This window comes from Oncorhynchus gorbuscha, linkage group LG12 (assembly GCF_021184085.1).
Source record: "Oncorhynchus gorbuscha isolate QuinsamMale2020 ecotype Even-year linkage group LG12, OgorEven_v1.0, whole genome shotgun sequence".
Classification (NCBI taxonomy): domain Eukaryota; kingdom Metazoa; phylum Chordata; class Actinopteri; order Salmoniformes; family Salmonidae; genus Oncorhynchus; species Oncorhynchus gorbuscha.
Genome location: NC_060184.1, coordinates 39,029,853 through 39,056,037, shown reverse-complemented (window position 1 = coordinate 39,056,037; position 26,185 = coordinate 39,029,853). Strand labels below are relative to the sequence as shown.

The window sequence follows — 26,185 nt, the reverse complement described above, 5'->3', positions numbered from 1 at the left end:
TCAGTGAAGACACTTGCCAGATGGTCAGCGAATGCTCGGAGTACGCGTGCTGGTAATCCGTCTGGCCCTGTGGCCTTGTGAATGTTGACCTGTTTAAAGGTCTTACATCTGCTATGGCGAGCATGATCACACAGTCCTCCGGAACAGCTGGTGCTCTCATGCATGCTTCAGTGTTACTTGCCTCGAAGCATGCATATAATTAATTTAGCTTGTCTGGTAGGCTTGTGTCATTCCGCAGCTCGCGGCTGGGCTTCCCTTTGTAGTCTGTTATAGTTTACAAGCCCTGCCACATCCAACGAGCACTGGAGCCGGTGTAGTACGATTCGATCTTAGTCCTGTATTTATGCTTTGCCTGTTTCATGGTTCCTCTGAGGGCATAGCGGGATTTCATATTCTTGTCCAGGTTAGAGTCCGCTCCTTGAAAGCGGCAGCTCTACCCTTTAGCTCAGTGCAGATGTTGCCTGTAATCCATGGCTTCTGGTTGGGGAATGTACGTACGGTCAACTGTGGGGACAACGTCATCGATGCACTTATTGATGAAGCCGGTGAGTCCCAGAACATTTTCCAGTCTGTGCTGGCAAAACAGTCCTGTAGCTTAGCATTTGCATCATCTGACCCCTTTTGTATTGAGCGAGTCACTGGCACTTCCTGTTTTAGTCTACAAGCAGGAATCAGGCCATAGAATTATGTTCAGATTTGGTGAATGGAGGGAGAGTGAGCGCTTTGTATGCCTCTCTGTGTGTGGAGTAAAGGTTGTCTAGAGCAGTGATTGACTTTACACAACGTTAGCGCTACACACAGGCGTACGTGCACTGCATGGGTTATTGTTGCTGACTTTACACGTGCAGCACGTCCTCAGTGATGAAAACATGCCGTTTTTTTTTTAAACATGCAGCTCCCTCGACAATGGAAGCTGCAGTAGATGACAACAACTAGGCAGACAACCCAGTCCCTATCAAGAAGAGGAAATACTGCCCCGGACTTCAAATGTGGTTTTATATAAGAAATAGAAGGCAGGCAGGGTGAGTGTAGACCACTGTGCGTCCTATGCAACGAGCTGTTCGCTAATGAGATCATGAAACCCTCCAAAATGAAAAGGCATCTGGACACCAAGCATCCAAGGCACAAAGATAAGACAGCGAACTTTTTTTTTAAAGTCAATATATGGAGGCCTCACAAGATTCATTGAAGATCGTATGCAAGGTACAATAAAAGGTACTTTGCGCATCATACCTTGTGGCCCAGCGCATTGCTAAGTGCAACAAAAGCCCACACCAGCACAGAGGATCTCATACTCACTGCTGGGAATGATACGTGCACTTAAATCTTGGGAGAGACAGCCGCCAACAAACTTAAAACCAGACCCCTGTGCAATGACACCACGAGGAGCAGAATCCAGGACATGTCTGAGGCCATAACGCCAGACATCAGAGCACATCAGTGCAAATGGCCATTACACACTGCAGCTTTATGAATCCACAGGTGTGGTGGCTAACCATACAATCCTAATGGTCTTTGTCAGACATGTTTGGGATAATAACTTCAAGGAGCAGTTCATTTTTAGTGCTGATTTGCCTTCTACCACCACTGTAGAGTCTGTCTTTAACACAATGGATATGTACCTGGGCTTTCGTGGGACTGGCCTGGGATGGGTGCGTCGGTGTGACCACTGATGGGGCAGCTACCATGAAGGGAAGTAGTAGTAAAAACGATCCTGGAGAGAGCACCGAGTGAGACGTGGAACCACTGCTTCCCACACAGGAGGCATTGGCAGCGAAAGACATGGTGCCTGAGCACCACGCCACTCTCCAGGATGTCAATCAAGAGTGTCAACTATATCAAAAAGAGCTTCAGGAAAAGCAGGCGTTCCCAGGCCTTCTGCAGGGATATGGGGAGCGAGCACGAGCAGGTGCTTAATCGTGCAGAGGTCCGCTGCCTACCTGACAGATATGTTTGATCATCTGAATTCGCACAATGTGTCAAAGAAAGGGACGGGGGCACAATCGATTTGAACAGAGGGACAAAGTGGGTGCCTTTTGGGCAAATCATGTTTCTAAAAAGGGAGGATTGACATGTTTCCCCAATGCTGATTCTGAGATTCAGAATCTGATCAACAAAGCTCACGGCCACACACTGAAAAAACCCGTTAAACAGCATCTTGATAAGCTGCAGGGAAAGTTTTGCGACTAGTTCCCAGAGGAGAACAGAAGACAAAACGAATGGGTACCGGACCCCTTTCGAGCGGAGATGGGAAGCGTCACGTTGTCAAGCAACAAAGATGATCAGATGGTGGAGCTGTCATTTTATAAACAGACTGAGCGTGTGCTTCCCGGAAATGACACTGCCAAAGTTTGGGTGCAGCGTAATGGGAGAGTGTCATGCAATCAGAATCATGCTACCGTTCAGCACTACCTATCGGTGTGAAAGTGGCTTCTCTGCTATGGCCGTGCTGAAAACTAAAAGCAGAAAAAAACGGGACAGCCAGCATGACCTCCAAGTTGCCCTGTCAACCATAACCCCAGACTTCAATAAACGTATCAAACTGAAGAAACACCCCCAGTTTTCCCACTGATAAGCCACACACACACACACACACACACACACACACACACACACACACACACACACACACACACACACACACACACACACACACACACACACACACACACACACACACACACACACACACACACACACACACACAATAAATAAACAAACAAACAGGCAAATTAGTTATTGTTCAGTATGTTAATTATTATTGTTAATTAATTCTGACATTCATATTACATTTTATTGAACTTACGCCTAAAAAATAATTAAGTTTACAGCTTATCATGAGATACTCTACCTCAGGCGAGCAAAACCTTGAGACTACCCTTAATATTTGATTGTGCGCACCAGCTGTTATTTACAAATAGACACAGACCACCACCCCTTGTCTCACCGGAGGCAGCTGATCTTGCCAATGCACGGAAAACCCAGCCACTTGTATATTATCCATGTTGTCGTTCAGCCACGACTCAGTGAAATGTAAGATATTACAGATATTACAGGATAGTCCTGATCGGATCTCATCCACTTATTATCCAATGGTTGCACATTGGCAAATAGGACAGATGGTAGAGGTGGGTAACCCACTCGCCGACAGATTCTCACAAGGCACCTGGACCTGCGTCCCTTCTCTTCTCTTCCTGTGAATGACGGGGATTTTGGCCCGGTCGGGTATCCGGAGTAAATCCTTCGCGTCCAACTCGTTAATGAAAACATCTTCGTCCAGTTCGAGTTAAGTTATCGCTGTTCTGATATAAAGAAGCTCTTTTCAATCATAAAAAATGGTGGCAGAAACATTCTGTACAAAATAAGATACAAAAAAAAAAAAAAACGCAAAACAGCACAGTTGGTTAGGAGCCTGTAAAACGGCAGCCATCTCCTCCGGCACCATTCTTCCAGGACATGAATCCAGACACACACACACACACACACACACACACACACACACACACACACACACACACACACACACACACACACACACACACACACACACACACACACACACACACACACACACACACACACACACACACACACACACACACACACACACACACACACACACTTTATTTTACTATCCTTGTGGGGACCAATCAATTGATTCCTATTCACTTTTTGAATGTTCCTTGTGAGGACTCCGGGTCCCCACAAGGACAGTAAAACCAAACACTCACACCAGACTGACCGTAGTATAGAGCTGGGTGGCTCTCCTCACACTGTTGTGCAGCTCTGCTACAGCCCGTCTACACATTTCCACAGTGACAGGGGGATCTGTGGTAGAAAACATACATTCTGGTGTCTCATAATCATTGAGGAGCTGAGAGTAGAAAACACAAACATGCTACAGTGTAACACACACACACACACACACACACACACACACACACACACACACACACACACACACACACACACACACACACACACACACACACACACACACACACACACACACACACACACACACACACACACACACACACACGTTATGGATGCATTGGTGTGAGTTAGTCAATTCGCGACAAACAGCACATACAAATAGGCAAAGGGAAGGTCTGAACGCTGAAGGCATTAAGCTGACTCACCGTTCATGCAGCAGTGTTGACAGTAGGAAGGGACAGTAACAGATGGACAAACAGGACAGAAAGCACACAGACACTTATGATGAAGAGAAGGGTGAAGCGGAGGTAGAGAGATGGAGTGACGGAGAGGAAGAGTGGCGGTGAGGATGATAGAGGAGCGTCTGCGTCGATTCAGACCTGGCTGGGGGTCGAAAGTCAAGGTGTTGGCCTGGACCGACACTAGAAGGGGCGCTCTACACACCGCCTCCTCCAAATCTGGAGCACTGAGAAGGGAAAGGAAAGGTTTCACGGGGAAACTCTGAGAGTTTGGAATGTGTCGTTGTATTTAGGGGGCTCCGCCCTCAAACGACACCTTATAGTCACCAAATGTTTGAATACTTTGTTTTCTAGCCAAACATACTGCACTATGAATAATTTATAAGGGTGCTATTTGAGTGTATCCTAAGTAGATAGACTACAGTTTACCTCTCCGAGTGCTTTATAGGAAGTGAGATAGGTGAGACGGACACCAGCTGGACGTTACCCCGAAGCCCTTGCATCTGGGCCGTAGTCAGGGAGAGGCGTTTACCAAAGGCTGCAGGGACAGACAGCCCCAGGTTGATTAGTATCAATGCCTTTAAGTTCACTAAACATTCCTTTAATCAACACTTTTCAGTATCTATAACATCCTCAATACAACATGTAAAAAAAAAAAATCTAATTTCATACTTGCTTTGTGATGATGTCCTCTAATAACCTTAAAACTTCACAAAAAACAATTCTGGCATACTTTGGTGTTGTTTCCCGAGGGCAAGGTCTCTCGTCGGGGAAACAGTCCAATCAGGTTGCGGTTTGGTCTCCGGGCAGAGGCTGCACCGAGGGCTGAGTGGCTGTTTGCTGGGCAGGGGAATGCGGGAGGGCTGGATGCTCAGGGACAAGCTGGGATTGGGCGAGACTGTTGCACATGGAGGAGAAAGGGAGGGGCCAGGGAGAGGACAGGGAGAAGGGGAAGAGAGAGAAGAGGAGCGGGAACAGAGAGAGTGGGAAGAGGGGAAACCAGGAGAGGAGGAAGTGAGGCGGGGTGGTTCAGCCTCCAGTAGCCCACAAAAAGGCTTCCTGTTCTTGGGGCTGTAAGGTGTGTTTCTACTCCCTCCACTACCATCCTCCAGGCATTGTGTTGTTAGGGAAGCATGGCAGGACAGTAAGCCCAGATGGAAGCCCTCTGCCAGGGATGCAGAGTGGCTGGTCTTGGCCATGGAGCTGGTGGTGGGACTCATGTAGTCGCAGGGGGATCTGAGCTTGGGGATTTCTGAGGGCAGGTAGGAGACAAGAGAGGGGGGAGGGGAGGTAGAGGAGGGAGAAGGGAGGCAGGAGTGGGCTTTGGAAGGGTGTATATTGAGGGGGAGGTGCTGGGGGCGAGGGCACATCTCTCCTCTACCACTGGAGGGGTTTAGGGAGCGGGGGACTATGGGGGGGGGCAGGTCCAGGATCATGAGAAAGTAGAGAGGATAGAAGAAAAACAGAATGCTGCTTATTGTCAATTAGACAACCAATGTAATGTAAACTATTTTTTAAATGTCACATGTATATACTTAGACAGGTGTTTACTGATAAGCCATCATTCTTGTGTTGAGATCATGTGGCTTGTACTGTACTCCCCCCCTGAGGTTAGACTATTAATATGTACAGTATTATAATGTATGTGCTGTACTCCCCCCCCTGATGTTAGATTATTAATATGTACAGTATTATAATGCATGTGCTGTACTCCCCCCCTGATGTTAGATTATTCATATGTACAGTATTATAATGTATGTGCTGTACTCCCCCCTCGGAGGTTAGATTATTAATATGTACAGTATTATAATGTATGTGCTGTACTCCCCCCTCTGAGGTTAGATTATTAATATGTACAGTATTATAATGTATGTGCTGTACTCCCCCCTCTGAGGTTAGATTATTAATATGTACAGTATTATAATGTATGTGCTGTACTCCCCCCTCGGAGGTTAGATTATTAATATGTACAGTATTATAATGTATGTGCTGTACTCCCCCCTCGGAGGTTAGATTATTAATATGTACAGTATTATAATGTATGTGCTGTACTCCCCCCTCTGAGGTTAGATTATTAATATGTACAGTATTATAATGTATGTGCTGTACTCCCCCTCTGAGGTTAGATTATTAATATGTACAGTATTATAATGTATGTGCTGTACTCCCCCCCTGAGGTTAGATTATTAATATGTACAGTATTATAATGTATGTGCTGTACTCCCCCCTGAGGTTAGATTATTAATATGTACAGTATTATAATGTATGTGCTGTACTCCCCCCTGATGTTAGATTATTAATATGTACAGTATTATAATGTATGTGCTGTACTCCCCCTGATGTTAGATTATTAATATGTACAGTATTATAATGTATGTGCTGTACTCCCCCTGATGTTAGATTATTAATATGTACAGTATTATAATGTATGTGCTGTACTCCCCCTGATGTTAGATTATTAATATGTACAGTATTATAATGTATGTGCTGTACTCCCCCTGATGTTAGATTATTAATATGTACAGTATTATAATGTATGTGCTGTACTCCCCCTGATGTTAGATTATTAATATGTACAGTATTATAATGTATGTGCTGTACTCCCCCTGATGTTAGATTATTAATATGTACAGTATTATAATGTATGTGCTGTACTCCCCCTGATGTTAGATTATTAATATGTACAGTATTATAATGTATGTGCTGTACTCCCCCTGATGTTAGATTATTAATATGTACAGTATTATAATGTATGTGCTGTACTCCCCCCCTGAGGTTAGATTATTAATATGTACAGTATTATAATGTATGTGCTGTACTCCCCCCTCTGAGGTTAGATTATTCATATGTACAGTATTATAATGTATGTGCTGTACTCCCCCCTCGGAGGTTAGATTATTAATATGTACAGTATCATAATGTACTGAACATCAGTGACACTGAGCAACTCACCCTCTGTGGCCAGGTTCTGTACAGACTGGGTCTTCTGTAGTCCAGCTACTCTGTCCAGCAGGGCTGGAGCTCTGGCCAGGGGGCTTGACATCCTCCACAGATGAGCCCCAAGAGGCCTCTTCTTCTGGGGGTGGGAACGCAGCACAGTGCTCCTTTCTGGAGCACATACCTCCAGTCTGACACAGGGAGGGAAGCTTCATCAATCAATCAAATCATATTTGCCACAAATATATGATAAAATAATATTTTTACTTGCAAATATTTCTCACAAGTGACTTAGTCCCCCCGCCCCCTCTCTAAAGCTACTCACTTTGTCCCCTCCTGCCCTCTCGCAGGGGTCATGGGCCTCTCCCTGTCTTCGTGGCCCTTCCCCTGGCCCCCCTCCATCAGTGGTCTCACCTTGGACACCAAGGGCCCCTGCTCCCTCTCATGGGCCTTGGAAAACAGAGGGGTTCTCCTGTAGAGAGGACATTACCTGGTTACAGTGTACAGTCCTGTACTAGACAGTGTGAAAGCAACACTAGACAATTAAAAAAAAGCTTTGTTGGTGTTGCGTACATGTGAAAGTAAATGGGCTTCCATATGTATGTGTGTAAAAGTCTTTAGGGTCACAGACGTAGATCTTACACGTTTAGTTCTATGATCTAAATCAGTTAATATCCCTTTTTGAGTATTTTGAAGCATTTATGGAATCAAAACAAGCACAAAGGTTTCATAATTCATGAAGGTCATGTTGACAGACTGATATTACCGCATAACATCTCCGCAGATCTCATTTTCGCCTTTTATCCCAAAACCCTATTCATTTACCCCATAGGAAGGGCCAACGAACCAGAGGTAGAAAATGCTAGCTCATTTAGGTTTTTTATGACTACAAGCTAGCGAGCTCTATTACCTGTTGTAGGAGCCTCTGGCCAGGAATCGCGCTGACATACTGACGCTGGGAGCTGTGCTGCGCTCTTCTGTGGAGGTGGATAATTACAGTCAAATAATTGTAATGTGTACCTGTACAACAGTTTATGGGTAGAATGTCACCTCCATGTGCAAAGTTGGAATGTGTCCTCTCTTACCCATATTGCTGGGCTCAGCCAGTGTTTCAAAGTGGTGTCTGAGGAAGGCCTGATGGTGACCGTCTTCTAGAGGGTCAGAGACTTTCCTCATCGCCTCATCCATACTAGACACTTCCATCTTCCTCTCCTCCTCATCATCCTCTTCCTCCTCCTCATCCTCATCCTCCAGGTCAGAACTGTCCTCGTCTGAGCTTAGAGGCTCTGCTGTGCCCTCAGAGTCTGGGAGGAGAGGTCAAAGTTCAAAAGTCAAAAGATGTGTGTGTGTGTGTGTGTGTGTGTGTGTGTGTGTGTGTGTGTGTGTGTGTGTGTGTGTGTGTGTGTGTGTGTGTGTGTGTGTGTGTGTGTGTGTGTGTGTGTGTGTGTGTGTGTGTGTGTATGTATGTATGTATGCGTGTTCTTACCTCCATGATCCGGGTCAGGAGTAAGCTCTCTACTCCCATAGCCCACAGAACAGGCACTGTCTGGGCTCTGGCTGTCCTGGCTCTCCGGCCCACGGTTCCCCCTACTCAGGCTGCGGGGAGACTCCTTCACCAGGTAATCACTGAGAGGGAAGAGGATAGGGGATAGGGGAGAAAGAAGGAATGAACAGTGAGAAGACAAAAAGAAGAGATAGTTAAAAGAGAGACAGAGACAGTAAATTGATAGATAAAGAGAAACATGAAAGGAAAAATTGAAGGTCGAAGTGGTGTGTGTGTGTGTGTGTGTGTGTGTGTGTGTGTGTGTGTGTGTGTGTGTGTGTGTGTGTGTGTGTGTGTGTGTGTGTGTGTGTGTGTGTGTGTGTGTGTGTGTGTGTGTGTGTGTGTGTGTGTCTAAACATAGTGTACCTGCCCCGTCTTCTGGCAGGGTAATCGCTACCCTCGGGGTACAGCACACGTCCATCAGACCCCTGGGCGCCCAGGTCAGAATCAGAGTTGGGGGTCAGCCAGGCAGCATAGTGACGTCTCTTAACCCGCTCCTCCAAGTCCTGCTTATACCACAGAACAGAGGAGCATTAGGGTTGAAGAAAAACAAATTCAAGTCCATCTACGTACCTATCTATAATCTTTCACGAATCTATTAGCCATCAGTCAGGGATGGCCAACTTTGATGGGGGTGGGGGCCACCAAATATCTGCCTGCCTACCCACGTCCATACCCCCCCAACCCCCACATTGCTAACATTTTGTGGCCCCACTCTTGTCAGCAATTCTACACATTGTCATGGGCCGGAGAGAAGATTTTAAAATGTTATAACTAATTTCCTGAAATTCTACTCATTTTGCCATGGGGTGGAGAGGAAAACGAGCTGTTTTACAGCTAAGTTCCTGCAATTTTACACATTTTAACATAGGGTGGAGAGAAATGTTTGCAGTTTTTAATATAATATCTGAGCAAAAATGGAGGAAAACTAAACTTCCAGAGGACCCCTCATGCTTTTACTCCCTCCACTCGACCTTCTCTTCCTCTGGATCTGCTGCTAAAGCCACTTTCTACCACTTTAAATGTCAAGCGTCTGCTTCTAACCCTAGGAAACTCTTTTCCACCTTCTCCTCTCTCCTTAATATTCCACCCCCCCCTCCTCCCCCTCCCTCTCTGTGGAAGACTCAGCTTATTGAGTCCTCTGGTCTCACTCACACAGAACTACCCTACGGTTGGACCTCTTTCTCCCCTCTCAATCCAGTCGACTAGTGAGGTCTGGCTGTCCAACAACCTGCAGGCTCAAACTCATCTCCTCCTCCAGACCATCTCTGGAGACCTTCTCCCACTCCTCATGTGGATGTGGAGAGGATCTGTGTCTGCACCAGGTACTCTCACTACTGGTGTCCCCCAGGGAACGGTTCTAGGCAATCTCCTCTTGTCTCGATTCACCAAGTCATATCCTCACATGGTCTCTCCTATCATCGCTATGCGGATGACACTCAATTACTTTTCTCCTTCCCCCTTATGACACCCAGGTGGCGACAAGCATCTCTGCATGCCTCGCAGATATCTCGACTTGGATGGCGACCCGCCACCTCAACAAGACGGAACTGCTCTTCCACCTGGCGGAGGCCTGCCCGCTCAAAGACCTCTCCATCATGGTTGACAACTCCACAGTGTTACCCTCCCAGAGTGCAAAGAGCCCTGGCGTGACCCTGGACAACACCCTGTCATTCTCTGCAAACGTCAAAGCAGTGACCCGCTCCTGCAGGTTCATGCTCTATAACATCAGTAGAGTAAGACCCTACCTCACACAGGAAGCGGCGCAGGTCCAAATCCAGGCGCTTGTCCTCTCCCGTTTGGACTACTGCAACTTGCTGTTGGCTATGCTCAAACCCTACACTCCAACCCTCCCACTCATTCTGCCACCTTGGGTCTCTTGGCCCTCCCACTCTTGGCCACCTCCAAACTCTTCTCTATCCTAGCACCCCAATGGTGGAACCAGCTTACCAATGAAGCTAGGACAGCAGAATCCCTGCCCATCTTCCAAAAACATCTGAAACCCTACTTCTTCAAACAGCCCCCCCTCAAACAAAAATAAACATTTACCAGCACTTGCACTTGACCCCCCCCCCCCCCATCCTCCACCACACCCAAACCCACCTCCTTCTAGCTCTGACTCTACTGATAACGTACTGATAGCTACGTTATCAAAGAAAAATGTACTTTCCATGCTCTGGATAAGAGCGTCTGCTAAACTACGTAAAATGACAATCTGAGCGAGACTGCCTAACAAACTCGGACCATGATAAGAAATAGCTGGCCATGAAACTAACTTCTCCTGACATGGGCTAATTGACTGACTATCAGTGACTAACATAACAACTGAGAAACTGCTGATGCAAAAACAAAAACTTCAGAATTGCACCCTGTTTATTCTATTATTCTAACTCGCTTATACCCCCGACTGGGTCCATCAGAGGACCCGCCAGTTGCGGCCCGCCAGTTGCGGCCCGCCAGTTGCCCATCCCTGCTATAGACGCCAAAGCTCTCCCTCCTCCCTCTCTACTTACCGAGGCCCCTTGCAGGCTGGAGGTGCTCCCTGCGTCGCTCGCTTTGAGCCGGGAGGCCGGGCCTTTCTTGTGAGAGGAGCCGGTGATGGAGAAGGCCTCTAGCTGTCTCAGGTCCAGCATAGACTTGACCATGAGTTCCAGAGAACCCATACGACAGGACCAGCGACGCCGGGGCCGACTGGAGGGCTCCGGGGCCAGAGGGCTGTCTAGGGCCTGGAGAGGAGAGTGGAGGGAGGTGAAAGAAAGACAGAACACTCCCCTACATATTTATTTGGTCAGTGAAGCTAAAATGTTGAATTTGGCTCAGTACTGCAGCATTTTGGATTCGAGGTCAGATTTCTTTGAGGGTATTTTCATACATATCTGTTTTACCGTTTACTTTATGTATCTTGCCCCACCATTTGCAGTTGTCATAAGTATTTGAACAAAAAAAATGTATTTAGTCAAAAGTTTAGTATTTGATCCAATAATCCAAGCACACATATCTACACACATACTCAAGCTTGTGACTCTACAAACTTGTCGGATGCATTTGCAGTTTGTTTTGGTTGTGTTTTGATTATGTTGTCCCCAACCAAAGTGAATGGTAAATAATGTATTGTCATTTTGAAATAACTTCTATTGTAAATAAGAATTGAACACTTCAACATTCATGTGGATGCGAACATAATTACAAATAATCATGAATGAATCGTGAATAATGATGATTGAGAAAGATTACAGATGCACAAAAATCATGCCACCAAAACATGCTAACCTCTCACCATTACCAATAACGGTCGAGGTTAGCAATTTTTTTTTTTGGGGGGGGGGTGTATGATATTTATATATCTCCAACTTTCTCACTCATCATTATTCACAATTCTTAGAGGATTATCCGTAACCATGGAAGCATTCACATTAATGTAGAAGTTTGTATTTCTTATTTATAAGTAACTCCAAAATGGCACAATACATTATTTACCATTCATTTCTACTGGGCACAACATAATCAAAACACAACCAAAACAAACTGAAAATGCATCCAACAAGTTTGTACAGTCACAAGCTTGATGTAGTCATTGTGTGCTAGGAATATGGGACCAAATACTCAAAATTTTGACTAAATGTAATACACTACAAGTGATTTTTTTCCAAATACTCATGACATCTTCAAATGGGGGGACTACCCAGCTAACACATTTGGTTCCTTGGAATTTGTGTGAACGTACATTTTTGGTTTTCCATTAGTTCTGGGAATTCAGTTTCCTGATCGGTGAAACTGAACATTTTTTTAAACATTGAGTCAGAAGTGATTTAAAAAAAATGGTTTTTACTATGGTTCCTTAGAAGTTTGGGAGGTTTTATTAAAGCTCTGAGAACAGAAATGATAGGTTATTTGCAGGTTTATGAATAACTTCCTAAAAACTTCCACTGAATGTTTCAATAAGTATTTTAATAACATTGCTACCTTGTTTTGGGTTTAAAAAAAAATTAAACTCGAAACACATGGAAATTCCTTACTCATGCATACAAAATGTTGTGACACGGCATCAGTCAGATTCAAACCTATAATCTTCTGTTCTCTATCCATAGAATTAGTCCACAGCACCACCAGGATAGAGCTAGCATGCCATGTTTTTTTTAAACTCATACAAAGCTGATTATCTATTCAAGCAGACCCTATTTAAAAGGAAACAAGCCCTCGTTAAGATCAGATGTGATCAATTAGAACGGAATTAGAAAGGAATGTATATGTTTTTACACAACGGGTGGGTCTAATCCTGAATGCTGGTTAAAACCACATTCCAGTCGGTGTCTATTCCACAAGTTACCACCGGCTAAATCTAGGACATTAAAATGCCTATTTACTCTGTTCCATCTGACTGCGCAATCCACTGTCTCATCAGCCCAGCCAGGCATGTTATCAACTTGATTTCCAGCATAAAAAGCATCTAGACACCATCGCACATTTCTTCTCGACCAACATTTAGTTTTCAACAGCGGAGATTTGTATAAACCTTGCTGTCCGTCTCTCCAACATTTGCAACATTGTTTCAATATTCAAATTCGATCTCGAGCTGTCCCATAGTAACGAACGAGTCGGGACGAGAGACAGGCAGCGTTTCTCAGCCAGTCGAACTCATGAATCAACTTGCATAATTTTTACGGATATATATGTAAAAAAGGTCAAACTAAACGAAGTGCAGCTACTGTACTTTGCAGTCTTTCCACATTCAGTTTGAAGTGATTGTGTTAGCTGTGTTCTTAGCTAGCTCCTCTGAACCAATGTCCTGACGAGTGAGCACATTTTCTATGCCAGGCGACATCGCGCCTCATTAGCTCATTGTTATGGATGTATCCAAATAACTGTCACTAGAAAACAGCATAAACAAATGCAAATAAAACTACTGTTGTTATTCTATCTGCACTGTTTGGCGATTTTGTAAATTAGCCGTAGTTGGCAAGCTAGCAATGGAACGAACGACTGAGCCGCGTCCATAGATCCAGAACAGAAAGACTGAACAACTTGGTCGCATCTCTGGCCAACAAACCAATAGAACGAACAACCAGTCAGCTTTGGTAGCAACCCTAGACTTGTGTCTTGGCTATATCTTGTGGAAGGATGAAATGGTATGAATATATTAATAAAAATAACGTTATTAATTCAAACGTCAATCACTACTTGAATATGTTGGTAACCCGTTGTATAAAAGTGATAATGCCCTCAAAGCAGGTGGGTTGAGGATAAATCGTCACGGTTTGCTTCTCGGCCATTATCAATTAATTAAATAACATTGTTAGAACGTTCTCCAAAAGTTAATGTTTTCTTGTGGTTTTCATGGAAAGTTTTCTTAATGTTCCTGGAACAATTTGAGAACATTACTTCAACCTCATTGGGATAGGCGTGCCGCTAGCGGGACAACTCGACAACATCCAGGGATATTGCAGAGCACCAAATTCAAATTAAATTACTATAAATATTTAACTTTCATAAAATCACAAATGTAATACATCAAAATAAAGCTTAACTTGTTGTTAATCCAGCCGCCGTGTCAGATTTCAAAAAGGCTTTGTGGCAAAAGCAAACCATGCGATTATCTGAGGACAACGCCCCGCATACCAACACATGGAAAACATATTTCAACCAGGCAGGTGCGACACGAAAATCAGATATCGCGATATAAAAAATGCCTTACCTTTGATGATCTTCTTCTGTTGGCACTCCAAAAGGTCCCAGTTACATCACAAACGGTCCCTTTGTTCGATAATGTCCTTCTTTATATCCATAAAAACTCAGTTTAGCTGATGCGCTTGTCAATAATCCACTCAGTTTCCCTCCATCAAAATGAATCCCAAACGTTACTAAAACTTTTCCAAACAAGTCAAACAACATTTATAATCAAACCTTAGGTATCCTAATACGCAAATAAATGATAACATTTAAGACGGAGAATAGTATGTTCATTACCGGAGATAAATAACAAAGAACGCACTTTCCTCCACGCGCTTGGAAACACTACAGCCAAAATGGGAGCCACCTAGAAGAACTACAATTTCTGGGTCATTATTCCAAAAACCAGTCTGAAACTCTAAAGACTGACATCTAGTGGAAGCCCTAGGAACTGCAATTTGGGAGGACTTGGCTTATAATTATAGTACTAGCCATTGAAAACAGTGGTAACCTGAAATTTTGGGGGGGGGTTTCGCCTGCCATATCAGTTCTATTATACTCACAGAGTATAAGAAACAGGCAGTTTACTTTGGGCACGCTTTTCATCCGGAGGTGAAAATATTGCCCCCTATCCCAATTAAGTTAAATAAAACCATGAGGAAACCTTCAGCAAACCAGTTGGAGAACGTTCCTAGACCATTACTAAAACTGAAATTAAATGCAACTATGTTTGAATGTTTAGGAAACAGTCTGTTAAAGTAATGACATACCAAGAAAATTAAGTTTTTTGTCAAGTTCCTTAAATGTGCTGGGAATGTTCCAAAGCTAAGCAACTATCCTGCACAATTCCCAGAAAGTTGTGGGAAGTTTGTATGAAAAATAACCATAGCACAACCACGCGCTCACCAAGCTCTAAGAAACATATGGTTCTCAGAACGTTGTGTGCTAGCTGGGTAGGTACATAGTGTTTTTATTTCTAAACTATAAAACAGATATGTATGAAAGTGTGCTCAAACAAAATATGACATTCTGTACAGTTGCCTCATAATATGAATCTCAAATGCTGGAGTATAGAGCCAAAATAAGGAAATTAGTGTCACTGTCCAAATAAATATGTAGGGGAGTGTAAGAAAGGGAGTAGCATGACCAGCAGAGGGCAGAATGGAGCAACCGCCGTGTGTGTGAGTGTGTGTAACTACAACAGTTCAACAAACCTTCTTCGATTCCCAGTCCTGTCCTTCATCCGAGGCACCTATAATAGACAAGAATGCAGTATTTCATGTAGAGACACTATAGGTAGAAGTTTCCCAAATGTTACATCCAGATATGACAACTCTGTTCTGTACCTGCGTCGTCATCATGGCTACTCCCTGAGGAAGTGTTACTGTTTACTGTGATCTGTTCCAGGTCAAAGGGATCGTCCCTCTCCTCTGGATCATCCACCTCACGGTCACTCTCTGATGACATCAGACCAAGAGCCGGTGCACTGTACACCTCACGCCTATACCACATACAACAACAAGACAGTAGGACTGGGCGATATGGCGAAAATATAATATCATGATATTTTGGGATGGTATTTGATGTTTTTGAATAACAAAATAAAAAAATGTGCTTCATGAGTAGTGCGTGACCCTAGTGTGGCAACACATACGTTCTAAGATATTTCAAGAAATGTATATGGTGCATTCTCCATTCTGATTGTTTTATTACCGAACAGTCAAACTTTATCCCCAAAATTGTTTTAGCATTTTCATCAATTTGTGCATTTCTTGCACTCATTTGAGATAATTTCCACATATGGCTGCATGATATGGAAAAAAATATATAGGCCTTATTTTTGACCAAATATTGCAATTACGATTTGACTTGTGATTTAGATCAAAACACTTGGGTGTACAGTTGGAATCATGGGAATAGAATGACTATTCTAATTCTATAGATAGAATATAATAGTGGGCACTTTGAGTACAGTTTAATTTGACATGACAAATAAAAAAACAAATAAAAAAGCCAGGGCGGAGTTATTGTGACAGGATAGGAACCAAAGTGTTGGTCAGTGTTTTCTAATCTTTCACAACTGTCACGTATACTTCCTCTCCGGCCTCTAAGTCATCAGGCTGCCGATTATCCTGCACACCTGTCACCATCGTCAAGCGCACCAGCACCTCATAACGCTCACTCCCTGTACTTGCTTCCCGGCACTGTCATTAGAGAATAACACCTCACCTAAGGGAAGTATCAGGGTTTATTTTTTTTGTGCCAGTGTAAATGACGTCGGGTCCGGGAGCCGCTACAGGCCAGGCTCCCCTGCCTCAGCCGGATCGCCAGGCTCCCCTGCCTCAGCCGGATCGCCAGGCTCCCCTGCCTCAGCCGGATCGCCAGGCTCCCCTGCCTCAGCCGGATCGCCAGGCTCCCCTGCCTCAGCCGGATCGCCAGGCTCCCCTGCCTCAGCCGGATCGCCAGGCTCCCCTGCCTCAGCCGGATCGCCAGGCTCCCCTGCCTCAGCCGGATCGCCAGGCTCCCCTGCCTCAGCCGGATCGCCAGGCTCCCCTGCCTCAGCCGGATCGCCAGGCTCCCCTGCCTCAGCCACATCGCCAGGCTCCCCTGCCTCAGCCACATCGCCAGGCTCCCCTGCCTCAGCCAGATCGCCAGGCTCCCCTGCCTCAGCCAGATCGCCAGGCTCCCCTGCTTCCACGTGTTCGTCAGGCTCTCATGCCTCAGCCGGTCTGTCAGGTTCCTGCTCCTCAGCAGGGGTGACCGGTCTGCTCCTGATCCCCGGGTCCGTCCCCTTTGTCGGCGTCCTGTAGCTGGAGCCACGTGTCGGGGAGGGGGGGTACCATCACTTATAGTCCCTCTCCGGCCTCTAGGTCATCTGGCTGCTGATTATCCCGCACACCTGTCACCATCGTCAACCGCACCAGCACCTCATAACACTCACTCCCTGTACTTGCTTCCCGACTCTCAGCGCAACATTACATGTTTTCTCTTAGCAGTTTCACGTAGCTGACATATTCTTGCGGAGGTGACATGGCGTCAAATTCAAGATACAATTTGAACAGTTTGCTACTACACCGGCTAAAGAAGCGGAAAGAGCGTGGAGATGTGGAAATGGACAGCGAGGGAGAAGGAAAGGAGCTGAGTGTAGAGGGAAGCAGTGTGGTGAGGAAGAGTGGCGCCAAGTACAAAAACAAATGTAACATGGCGAGAGGAGAGTGGAGATTAATTACCTGCGGTGGCTCCTTGAGTGACAGGGAGCGGGGCTTAGTCTGTGAGGAAATCGGAATGAAGAGAGGGAGAGAGACGACTCAAGTAGCGGACTAAACTATAAAAACGGACGCTACACGTAGCGTGGTAGCGTATCACATTTAACAAACCAAACATTGAAATACCGTCTTAGAAGGTAAAACCCAAACCGGTCCGTGCATCAATACCGGTATATAGTCAGATATGGTATACCACCCATCCCTAGGAGACTTTGAAATGTCTGTGCTAGAGGACTGGACATACTCCTTGGTTTCTTGTGGAAACTGTTACCCTACTGTTTACACCCATCCAATCCTTTACCTGAGTGTGGATGTGTTGCAGGGGGGTGTGAGGGAGGTTCGTCTTAGTTGGGAAAGGCGTTCTCTCATACTCATGGTGAGCTCTGGAGCCAGACGCCACACGAAGATACAGCTGGAATAGACAGACAGGCCATCAGACAGACAGACAGGCCATCAGACAGACAGGCCATCAGATAGACAGGCCATCAGATAGACAGACAGACAGGCCATCAGACAGACAGACAGACAGGCCATCAGACAGACAGGCCATCAGACAGGCAATCAGACACAGGCAATCAGACAGGCAGGCAATCAGAGACAGGCCATCAGACAGACAGGCCATCAGACAGACAGGCCATCAGACAGACAAACAGGCAGACCATCAGACAGGCAGACAGGCCATCAGACAGGCAATCAGACAGACGGGCAGGCAGGCAATCAGACAGGCAGGCAATCAGAGACAGGCCATCAGACAGACAGACAGACAGGCCATCAGACAGACAGACAGACAGACAGGCCATCAGACAGACAGACAGGCCATCAGGCATGCAGACAGACAGGCCATCAGGCAGACAGGCCATCAGGCAGACAGACAGACAGACAGACAGACAGACAGACAGACAGACAGACAGACAGACAGACAGACAGACAGACAGACAGACAGACAGACAGACAGACAGACAGACAGACAGGCAGGCCATCAGACAGACAGGCCATCAGACAGACAGACAGACAGGCCATCAGACAGACAGGCCATCAGACAGACAGACAGACAGGCCATCAGACAGACAGACAGGCCATCAGACAGACAGACAGACAGGCCATCAGACAGACAGACAGACAGAGACAGGCCATCAGACAGACAGGCCATCAGACAGAGACAGGCCATCAGACAGACAGGCCATCAGACAGACAGGCCATCAGACAGACAGGCCATCAGACAGACAGGCAGACAGACAGGCCATCAGACAGACAGGCAGACAGACAGGCCATCAGACAGACAGACAGACAGACAGACAGGCCATCAGACAGACAGACAGACAGACAGGCCATCAGACAGACAGACAGGCCATCAGACAGACAGACAGACAGGCCATCAGACAGACAGACAGGCCATCAGACAGACAGACAGACAGGCCATCAGACAGACAGACAGACAGGCCATCAGACAGACAGGCCATCAGACAGACAGGCCATCAGACAGACAGGCCATCAGACAGACAGGCCATCAGACAGGCAATCAGACACAGGCCATCAGACAGGCAGGCAATCAGAGACAGGCCATCAGACAGACAGGCCATCAGACAGACAAACAGGCAGACCATCAGACAGGCAGACAGGCCATCAGACAGGCAATCAGACAGACGGGCAGACAGGCAATCAGACAGGCAGGCAATCAGAGACAGGACATCAGACAGACAGACAGACAGGCCATCAGACAGACAGACAGACAGGCCATCAGGCAGGCAGGCAGACAGGCCATCAGACAGGCAGGCCATCAGACAGACAGATAGACGGACAGAGACAGGCCATCAGACAGACAGACAGACAGACAGGCCATCAGACAGACAGGCCATCAGACAGACAGGCCATCAGACAGACAGACAGACAGACAGACAGACAGACAGACAGACAGACAGACAGACAGGCCATCAGACAGACAGACAGGCCATCAGACAGGCCATCAGACAGGCCATCAGACAGACAGACAGACAGGCCATCAGACAGACAGACAGACAGACAGGCCATCAGACAGACAATCAGACAGACAGACAGACAGACAGGCCATCAGACAGACAGACAGACAGACAGGCCATCAGACAGACAGACAGACAGACAGACAGACAGACAGACAGACAGACAGACAGACAGACAGACAGACAGACAGACAGACAGACAGACAGACAGACAGACAGGCCATCAGACAGGCCATCAGACAGACAGACAGGCCATCAGACAGGCCATCAGACAGACAGACAGGCCATCAGACAGGCCATCAGACAGACAGACAGACAGGCCATCAGACAGGCCATCAGACAGACAGACAGGCAGGCCATCAGACAGGCCATCAGACAGACAGGCAGGCCATCAGACAGGCCATCAGACAGACAGGCAGGCCATCAGACAGGCCATCAGACAGACAGGCAGGCCATCAGACAGGCCATCAGACAGACAGGCAGGCCATCAGACAGGCCATCAGACAGACAGGCAGGCCATCAGACAGGCCATCAGACAGACAGACAGGCCATCAGACAGACAGACAGGCCATCAGACAGACAGACAGGCCATCAGACAGACAGACAGACAGACAGACAGACAGACAGACAGACAGACAGACAGACAGACAGACAGACAGACAGACAGACAGACAGACAGACAGACAGACAGACAGACAGACAGACAGACAGACAGACAGACAGACAGACAGACAGACAGACAGACAGACAGACAGACAGACAGACAGACAGACAGACAGACAGACAGACAGACAGACAGACAGACAGACAGACAGACAGACAGACAGACAGACAGACAGACAGACAGACAGACAGACAGACAGACAGACAGACAGACAGACAGACAGACAGACAGACAGACAGACAGACAGACAGACAGACAGACAGACAGACAGACAGACAGACAGACAGACAGACAGACAGACAGACAGACAGACAGACAGACAGACAGACAGACAGACAGACAGACAGACAGACAGACAGACAGACAGACAGACAGACAGACAGACAGACAGACAGACAGACAGACAGACAGACAGACAGACAGACAGACAGACAGACAGACAGACAGACAGACAGACAGACAGACAGACAGACAGACAGACAGACAGACAGACAGACAGACAGACAGACAGACAGACAGACAGACAGACAGACAGACAGACAGACCATCAGACAAACAGGCAGACAGGCAGACAAACAGGCAGGCCATCAGACAGACAGACAGACAGACAGGCCATCAGACAGACAGGCAGACATGCCATCAGACAGACAGGCAGACATGCCATCAGACAGACAGGCAGACAGGCAGACAGGCCATCAGACAGACAGGCCATCAGGCAGGCAGGCAGGCAGACAGGCAGACAGGCAGACTCACACACACCAGGGCAGAGGTCATACCTGTCCCCAGACACAGAGATCAGATGTTTACAGTCATTGGTGAACTTCATCCCAGTCACTATCTCTGAGAGCAGGAAAAGAATGAATCAGCTGGGTGGTAGGTTGATTTGATACTCTGTGTGTGTGTTTGTGTGTGTACAGTATATCATGGTATGTTACCAGAGTGTCCAAACATGGTGGCCACACACACTCCAGAGCGGAAGTCAAAGATGCTGATGTTCTTATCAGAGCAGCTGGTGGCAACGTACTGACCAGACGGATCAGTCTGCACCTGCATGGGACATAACAGAACAAAAAGGGTGAAACTAGTGATGGCACCAATATCGACAATTCAAATGATATCAATATCGTTTGATATCAATCGGAGCCAGGCATATCTTGATATCGGTTTATCCTTGCTGTAAATTACTATGTAAAAGAGCATACGGGACTGTTCCCGCAGGCACAAAATCATCTCACCGGCTCTCAATTTAGCATAGTTAACTGCCTGCTGATGGGCCATCCACAGACTTCCCATTGTACCCCAAAACTGGGTGGGTAGGTTTAGCCCCCAGAACATTCACACCTGTGACCTGGCCCAATGGGCAAGCACGTTGTCTGAATGTCACAAATCAGTGTTATTAAGTGAAGTCCACACAGTTGCAATGCTATTTAGTCAAACCAAAATGACATGGATACAGATTTGACGCCATATCAGTGCACATCTCCAGTCGAAACGCTGTAACTAATCACAAGCTTCATCAAGACCTTCTTTGAGGAGCAGCAACAGAGAGTTGACATTTTCTCTGTTTTTGACAAGAGTTTAAGAGTTGAATGATACTAAACCTTAAGCAGGCTGCCATCCTCAGTCTGTGAACCCTTGTAGAATGTCTTCTGCTTCCCATTGCTGATATTGAAGATCCTGATGCATCGGTCCTGGCAGCCCACGGCAGCGTACTTACAGCTGGGCTCTACATCCATGTCATACAGAGTGGTCTTTCTCACCACGTGGTGAGAGCGCCTGAACTCTGTACCTCCGTCTGTCTGAGGGGGGAGAGAACAACAACAACCTCTGTACCTCAGTCTGTCTGATGGGGGGAGAGAACAACAACAACCTCTGTACCTCCGTCTGTCTGAGGGGGGAGAGAACAACAACCTCTGTACCTCCGTCTGTCTGGGGGTGGGGAGAACAACGACCTCTGTACCTCCGTCTGTCTGGGGGGGAGAACAACAACCTCTGTACCTCCGTCTGTCTGAGGGAGGGAGAGAACAACAACCTCTGTACCTCAGTCTGTCTGAGGGAGAGGAGAGAACAACAACCTCTGTACCTCCGTCTGTCTGAGGGGGGAGAGAACAACAACCTCTGTACCTCCGTCTGTCTGAGGGAGAGGAGAGAACAACAACCTCTGTACCTCCGTCTGTCTGAGGGAGAGGAGAGAACAACAACCTCTGTACCTCCGTCTGTCTGGGGGGGGGGGGGAGAACAACAACCTCTGTACCTCCGTCTGTCTGAGGGAGGGGAGAGAACAACAACCTCTGTACCTCAGTCTGTCTGAGGGAGAGGAGAGAACAACAACCTCTGTACCTCAGTCTGTCTGAGGGAGAGGAGAGAACAACAACCTCTGTACCTCCGTCTGTCTGAGGGAGAGGAGAGAACAACAACCTCTGTACCTCCGTCTGTCTGAGGGAGAGGAGAGAACAACAACAACAACCTCTGTACCTCCGTCTGTCTGAGGGAGAGGAGAGAACAACAACCTCTGTACCTCCGTCTGTCTGAGGGAGAGGAGAGAACAACAACCTCTGTACCTCCGTCTGTCTGAGGGAGAGGAGAGAACAACAACCTCTGTACCTCCGTCTGTCTGAGGGAGAGGAGAGAACAACCTCTGTACCTCCGTCTGTCTGAGGGAGAGGAGAGAACAACAACCTCTGTACCTCCGTCTGTCTGAGGGAGAGGAGAGAACAACAACCTCTGTACCTCCGTCTGTCTGAGGGAGAGGAGAGAACAACAACCTCTGTACCTCCGTCTGTCTGAGGGAGAGGAGAGAACAACAACCTCTGTACCTCCGTCTGTCTGAGGGAGAGGAGAGAACAACAACCTCTGTACCTCCGTCTGTCTGAGGGGGGAGAGAACAACAACAACCTCTGTACCTCCGTCTGTCTGAGGGGGGAGAGAACAACAACAACAACCTCTGTACCTCCGTCTGTCTGAGGGGGGAGAGAACAACAACAACAACCTCTGTACCTCAGTCTGTCTGAGGGGGGAGAGAACAACAACAACAACCTCTGTACCTCCGTCTGTCTGAGGGGGGAGAGAACAACAACAACAACCTCTGTACCTCCGTCTGTCTGAGGGGGGAGAGAACAACAACAACAACCTCTGTACCTCCGTCTGTCTGAGGGGGGAGAGAACAACAACAACCTCTGTCGGCGTTATTTAGCTTTCTCTTGAACAATAATGCTATCATCTTAAGGTATTCTACTCTCTATGCTCAGTGTCTGCAGTTCATGTACAAGCAGAGCTACATTCACTTACAGACGGTAACGGATGTTTTTAAAACTCTGAAAAACAAGATGGGGGCCGTGTGCAATTTCTCTGAATTAAATACCGACAGGCAGCCACTTGGTAAAAACAAAGAGCATGATAATAGATGGAACAGAGAGCACTGCCAGAGAAGATCAGATTGAGAGCGAGAGATGCATGTCAGTGTTTGTTTCCTAAACTGCCACTCAAATAATGTCTATTTACACTGGGAAAGATGCTAGCAGGAAGTTAACAAGACATTTTTGGGTCTGGAAGTGGAACCCTGTCCCTGCGATGGACTAATGTTCCAGAACATAACAGTAGTCCCATTCCCCTATCCATTATGCTAATAGGGAGATTTGAAAAGGGAAGGATTAAGAGTGGATGATGATGACTGCTGTCTCTTTTGCAAATGTTGAGATACTGAAAACCCAGTTTGTTACAAAACGTTGCATTTACAACAACGCAAATGTTGGACCGTAATTGCAACTTGATACCCTAACGTGTTCCTTACCCTGTGAGCCGTACGGAAGTAGATGCTCTTGTCTGCTCCACAGCTGATCATCCTCACCTTGTTGTCATTGGCTGAGGGGGGAGAGGCAAAGTAACCCTAGCCATGAGAACAACCCCAGAGCTTTGACCATGACAAAGATCTTACATACAGCATCTGCTACTGTCAAACGTTACCACATAGACCGTTTCTGTTCTACATATGTCGACGTCATGGTAACGTCTTTCTCTCTGATGCCGGGAGGTTACAGGTCACTCACCAGCGAATCGGACAGCGGTGATGGATGAAGAGTGTTCGTCCAGGGTCTGGACTAGGCCGTAGTCTCTCTCAGCATCCAGGACGTGGATCAGACGGTCGCGGCTAGCGGTGGCTAACAGCTTCAGACCAGTCTCTGGTTTAGAGTATTCCAGACACAGGATCTCTGAGTCATGGGCCTCCACCTTCTGAATCTCTGTCATACTGCTGAGGTCATGAACCCTGCAGAACACACACACATCAAACACACAGCCTGCACAGACATAACCAGCCTCCATTCCATTCTCTTCCCGTTCCGTACCTCAGCATCCCGTTGCGGTCTCCAGACGCCAGGTGTTTCCCATCGGGGCTGACACAGATGGTCCTAATGCCTGTCCTGGTCTCTGCCGTCTGTCCGTCAGTCTTCTCTGTGCTAACAGACACACTTCCCTCCGTTTCCACCAGGGCGGCGGTGTTTTCATCCATATAGATCACCTTCAACAAGTCCTGAGGGGTAAGAGAGGTGGATGAAAGAAGGAAGAATGGCCAGAGAAGGATGGCTGGAGACCAGCGGGGGTGAGGGAGAAAGATGACTCCCAGGAGCCAATACAGCAAGAGGGTTAACAGTTTATCTCGACACAACACAGCTTTTTACATGCAGAGGTGGGTCGGTGTCTACTAGAGTACACTGTTAAGTATTGGACACATACCTTACTGAGAACATTCTGCGGATGTGTGTGTCCCTGCCTCTCTGTACTCCACAGTCGGACAGTGTTGTCTGCTGAACAGCTGAGGAACTCCCCCGAAGACCGGCCAGACTCTGGGACCTCCGGGACCATCTGGAGAAGAGAGAGGGGAGGAAGAACACATGGAGAAGGACGCGATGGTATTGTAAAAGAACACTCACTCTGCATCGTACTGAAGTACTTCCATAAAGCCTCAACTAATGAGATACTTAATCATCTCTACAGCCCTCAAATAGTACTCTGATATCTTGACGTTTTACCTGTAGGTCCCAGACACAGGCGGCATGGTAGAGGGCAGAATGCACCTTGCCTACCCTGTGGAGGTCCCTGACATCCCACACATACAGGCTGTGGTCGTTATACACACAGCTCAACCAATGACTGACCGGGTCATAGGTCACCGCCACAGAGTCAGGGTAGCGGACAGACATCTTGTTGGAGAACAGGTGGCTGATGGGAGAAAAAAGTAATGTGTGACTTATGTTAATGCATGGTGTACCAGGAGAAACCTGCTTCAGCTCCTAATATTGGTTGCAAAACAGGCTTGTGAAGATGCCTCTCGAAACTGACCTAAGGTTAGTTTCGTATTCCCCCACCTTAAATGTTAAGGTTAGCATTGGGACGGGTAAGCTGATCCTAGATCTATACCTAAGGGTAACTTCTACCCAGAGGTGTGTGTGTGTGTCACACCTGGCCTGTGTGATGCTGGACACGTCAGTGCCAAGGTGGTGTGGTCTTGGCAGGGTACAGATGAACCCCAGGTCAGCAGGGCTGAAGGCTCGCACCATCCCATCAGCACAGCCACAGAAGATCAGCTCCTCTGACACACACAGAGCCCTGGCCACACTGGTCTACGGGGACAGGAAGAGATCAATCAACCCATAGGCCCACCCATTTGTCAGTAACTCACCCATAGGCCAGTCCATCTGTCAGTGACTCACCCGTAAGTCCACCCACTTGTCCAGCATCCTTTTGGGGTTGAACTCACAGAGCAGGCCGGAGGTGGTGATACAGAAGGTGCTTTCGGCCTTAGAGCCCCGCCCACATGCCACGTCGCAAAAAAAGTTGTTCCTCAGCTCCCCCAGGAGCCCAGAGCGCCCCAGCAGAGGGACTGGAGCACTGGCCTGCACAGACAATAGAAACACTAGTGTTATTAGTATGAGACTTAGCATCAGGAGCCCAGAGTGCCC

At 47.1% G+C, this 26,185-nt stretch overlaps 1 protein-coding gene across 2 annotated transcripts in view; it reads right to left on the bottom strand.

Annotated features, from left to right (window-relative positions):
• Positions 1 to 26,185, bottom strand: part of LOC123990990 (mitogen-activated protein kinase-binding protein 1-like) — a 46,655-nt gene that overhangs the window by 3,098 nt on the left and 17,372 nt on the right. Inside the window, exons 7-31 of one of the 2 annotated variants that reach the window (XM_046292070.1) lie at positions 25,937 to 26,119; positions 25,686 to 25,846; positions 25,256 to 25,445; positions 24,960 to 25,088; positions 24,572 to 24,756; positions 24,275 to 24,492; positions 24,019 to 24,089; positions 21,830 to 22,027; positions 21,164 to 21,275; positions 21,005 to 21,068; positions 17,890 to 18,000; positions 17,553 to 17,591; positions 15,669 to 15,823; positions 15,537 to 15,574; positions 11,169 to 11,381; positions 9,022 to 9,161; positions 8,599 to 8,738; positions 8,198 to 8,416; positions 8,023 to 8,089; positions 7,438 to 7,584; positions 7,128 to 7,303; positions 4,909 to 5,583; positions 4,605 to 4,713; positions 4,143 to 4,402; positions 3,743 to 3,828 (exon numbers count right to left, since the gene is read on the bottom strand). In XM_046292070.1, coding sequence (XP_046148026.1) covers positions 3,743 to 3,828; positions 4,143 to 4,402; positions 4,605 to 4,713; positions 4,909 to 5,583; positions 7,128 to 7,303; positions 7,438 to 7,584; positions 8,023 to 8,089; positions 8,198 to 8,416; positions 8,599 to 8,738; positions 9,022 to 9,161; positions 11,169 to 11,381; positions 15,537 to 15,574; positions 15,669 to 15,823; positions 17,553 to 17,591; positions 17,890 to 18,000; positions 21,005 to 21,068; positions 21,164 to 21,275; positions 21,830 to 22,027; positions 24,019 to 24,089; positions 24,275 to 24,492; positions 24,572 to 24,756; positions 24,960 to 25,088; positions 25,256 to 25,445; positions 25,686 to 25,846; positions 25,937 to 26,119 — 4,086 coding nt within the window. The remainder of the gene's footprint in view (positions 1 to 3,742; positions 3,829 to 4,142; positions 4,403 to 4,604; positions 4,714 to 4,908; positions 5,584 to 7,127; positions 7,304 to 7,437; positions 7,585 to 8,022; positions 8,090 to 8,197; positions 8,417 to 8,598; positions 8,739 to 9,021; positions 9,162 to 11,168; positions 11,382 to 15,536; positions 15,575 to 15,668; positions 15,824 to 17,552; positions 17,592 to 17,889; positions 18,001 to 21,004; positions 21,069 to 21,163; positions 21,276 to 21,829; positions 22,028 to 24,018; positions 24,090 to 24,274; positions 24,493 to 24,571; positions 24,757 to 24,959; positions 25,089 to 25,255; positions 25,446 to 25,685; positions 25,847 to 25,936; positions 26,120 to 26,185) is intronic. The other variant, XM_046292071.1, reaches the window with a different exon arrangement.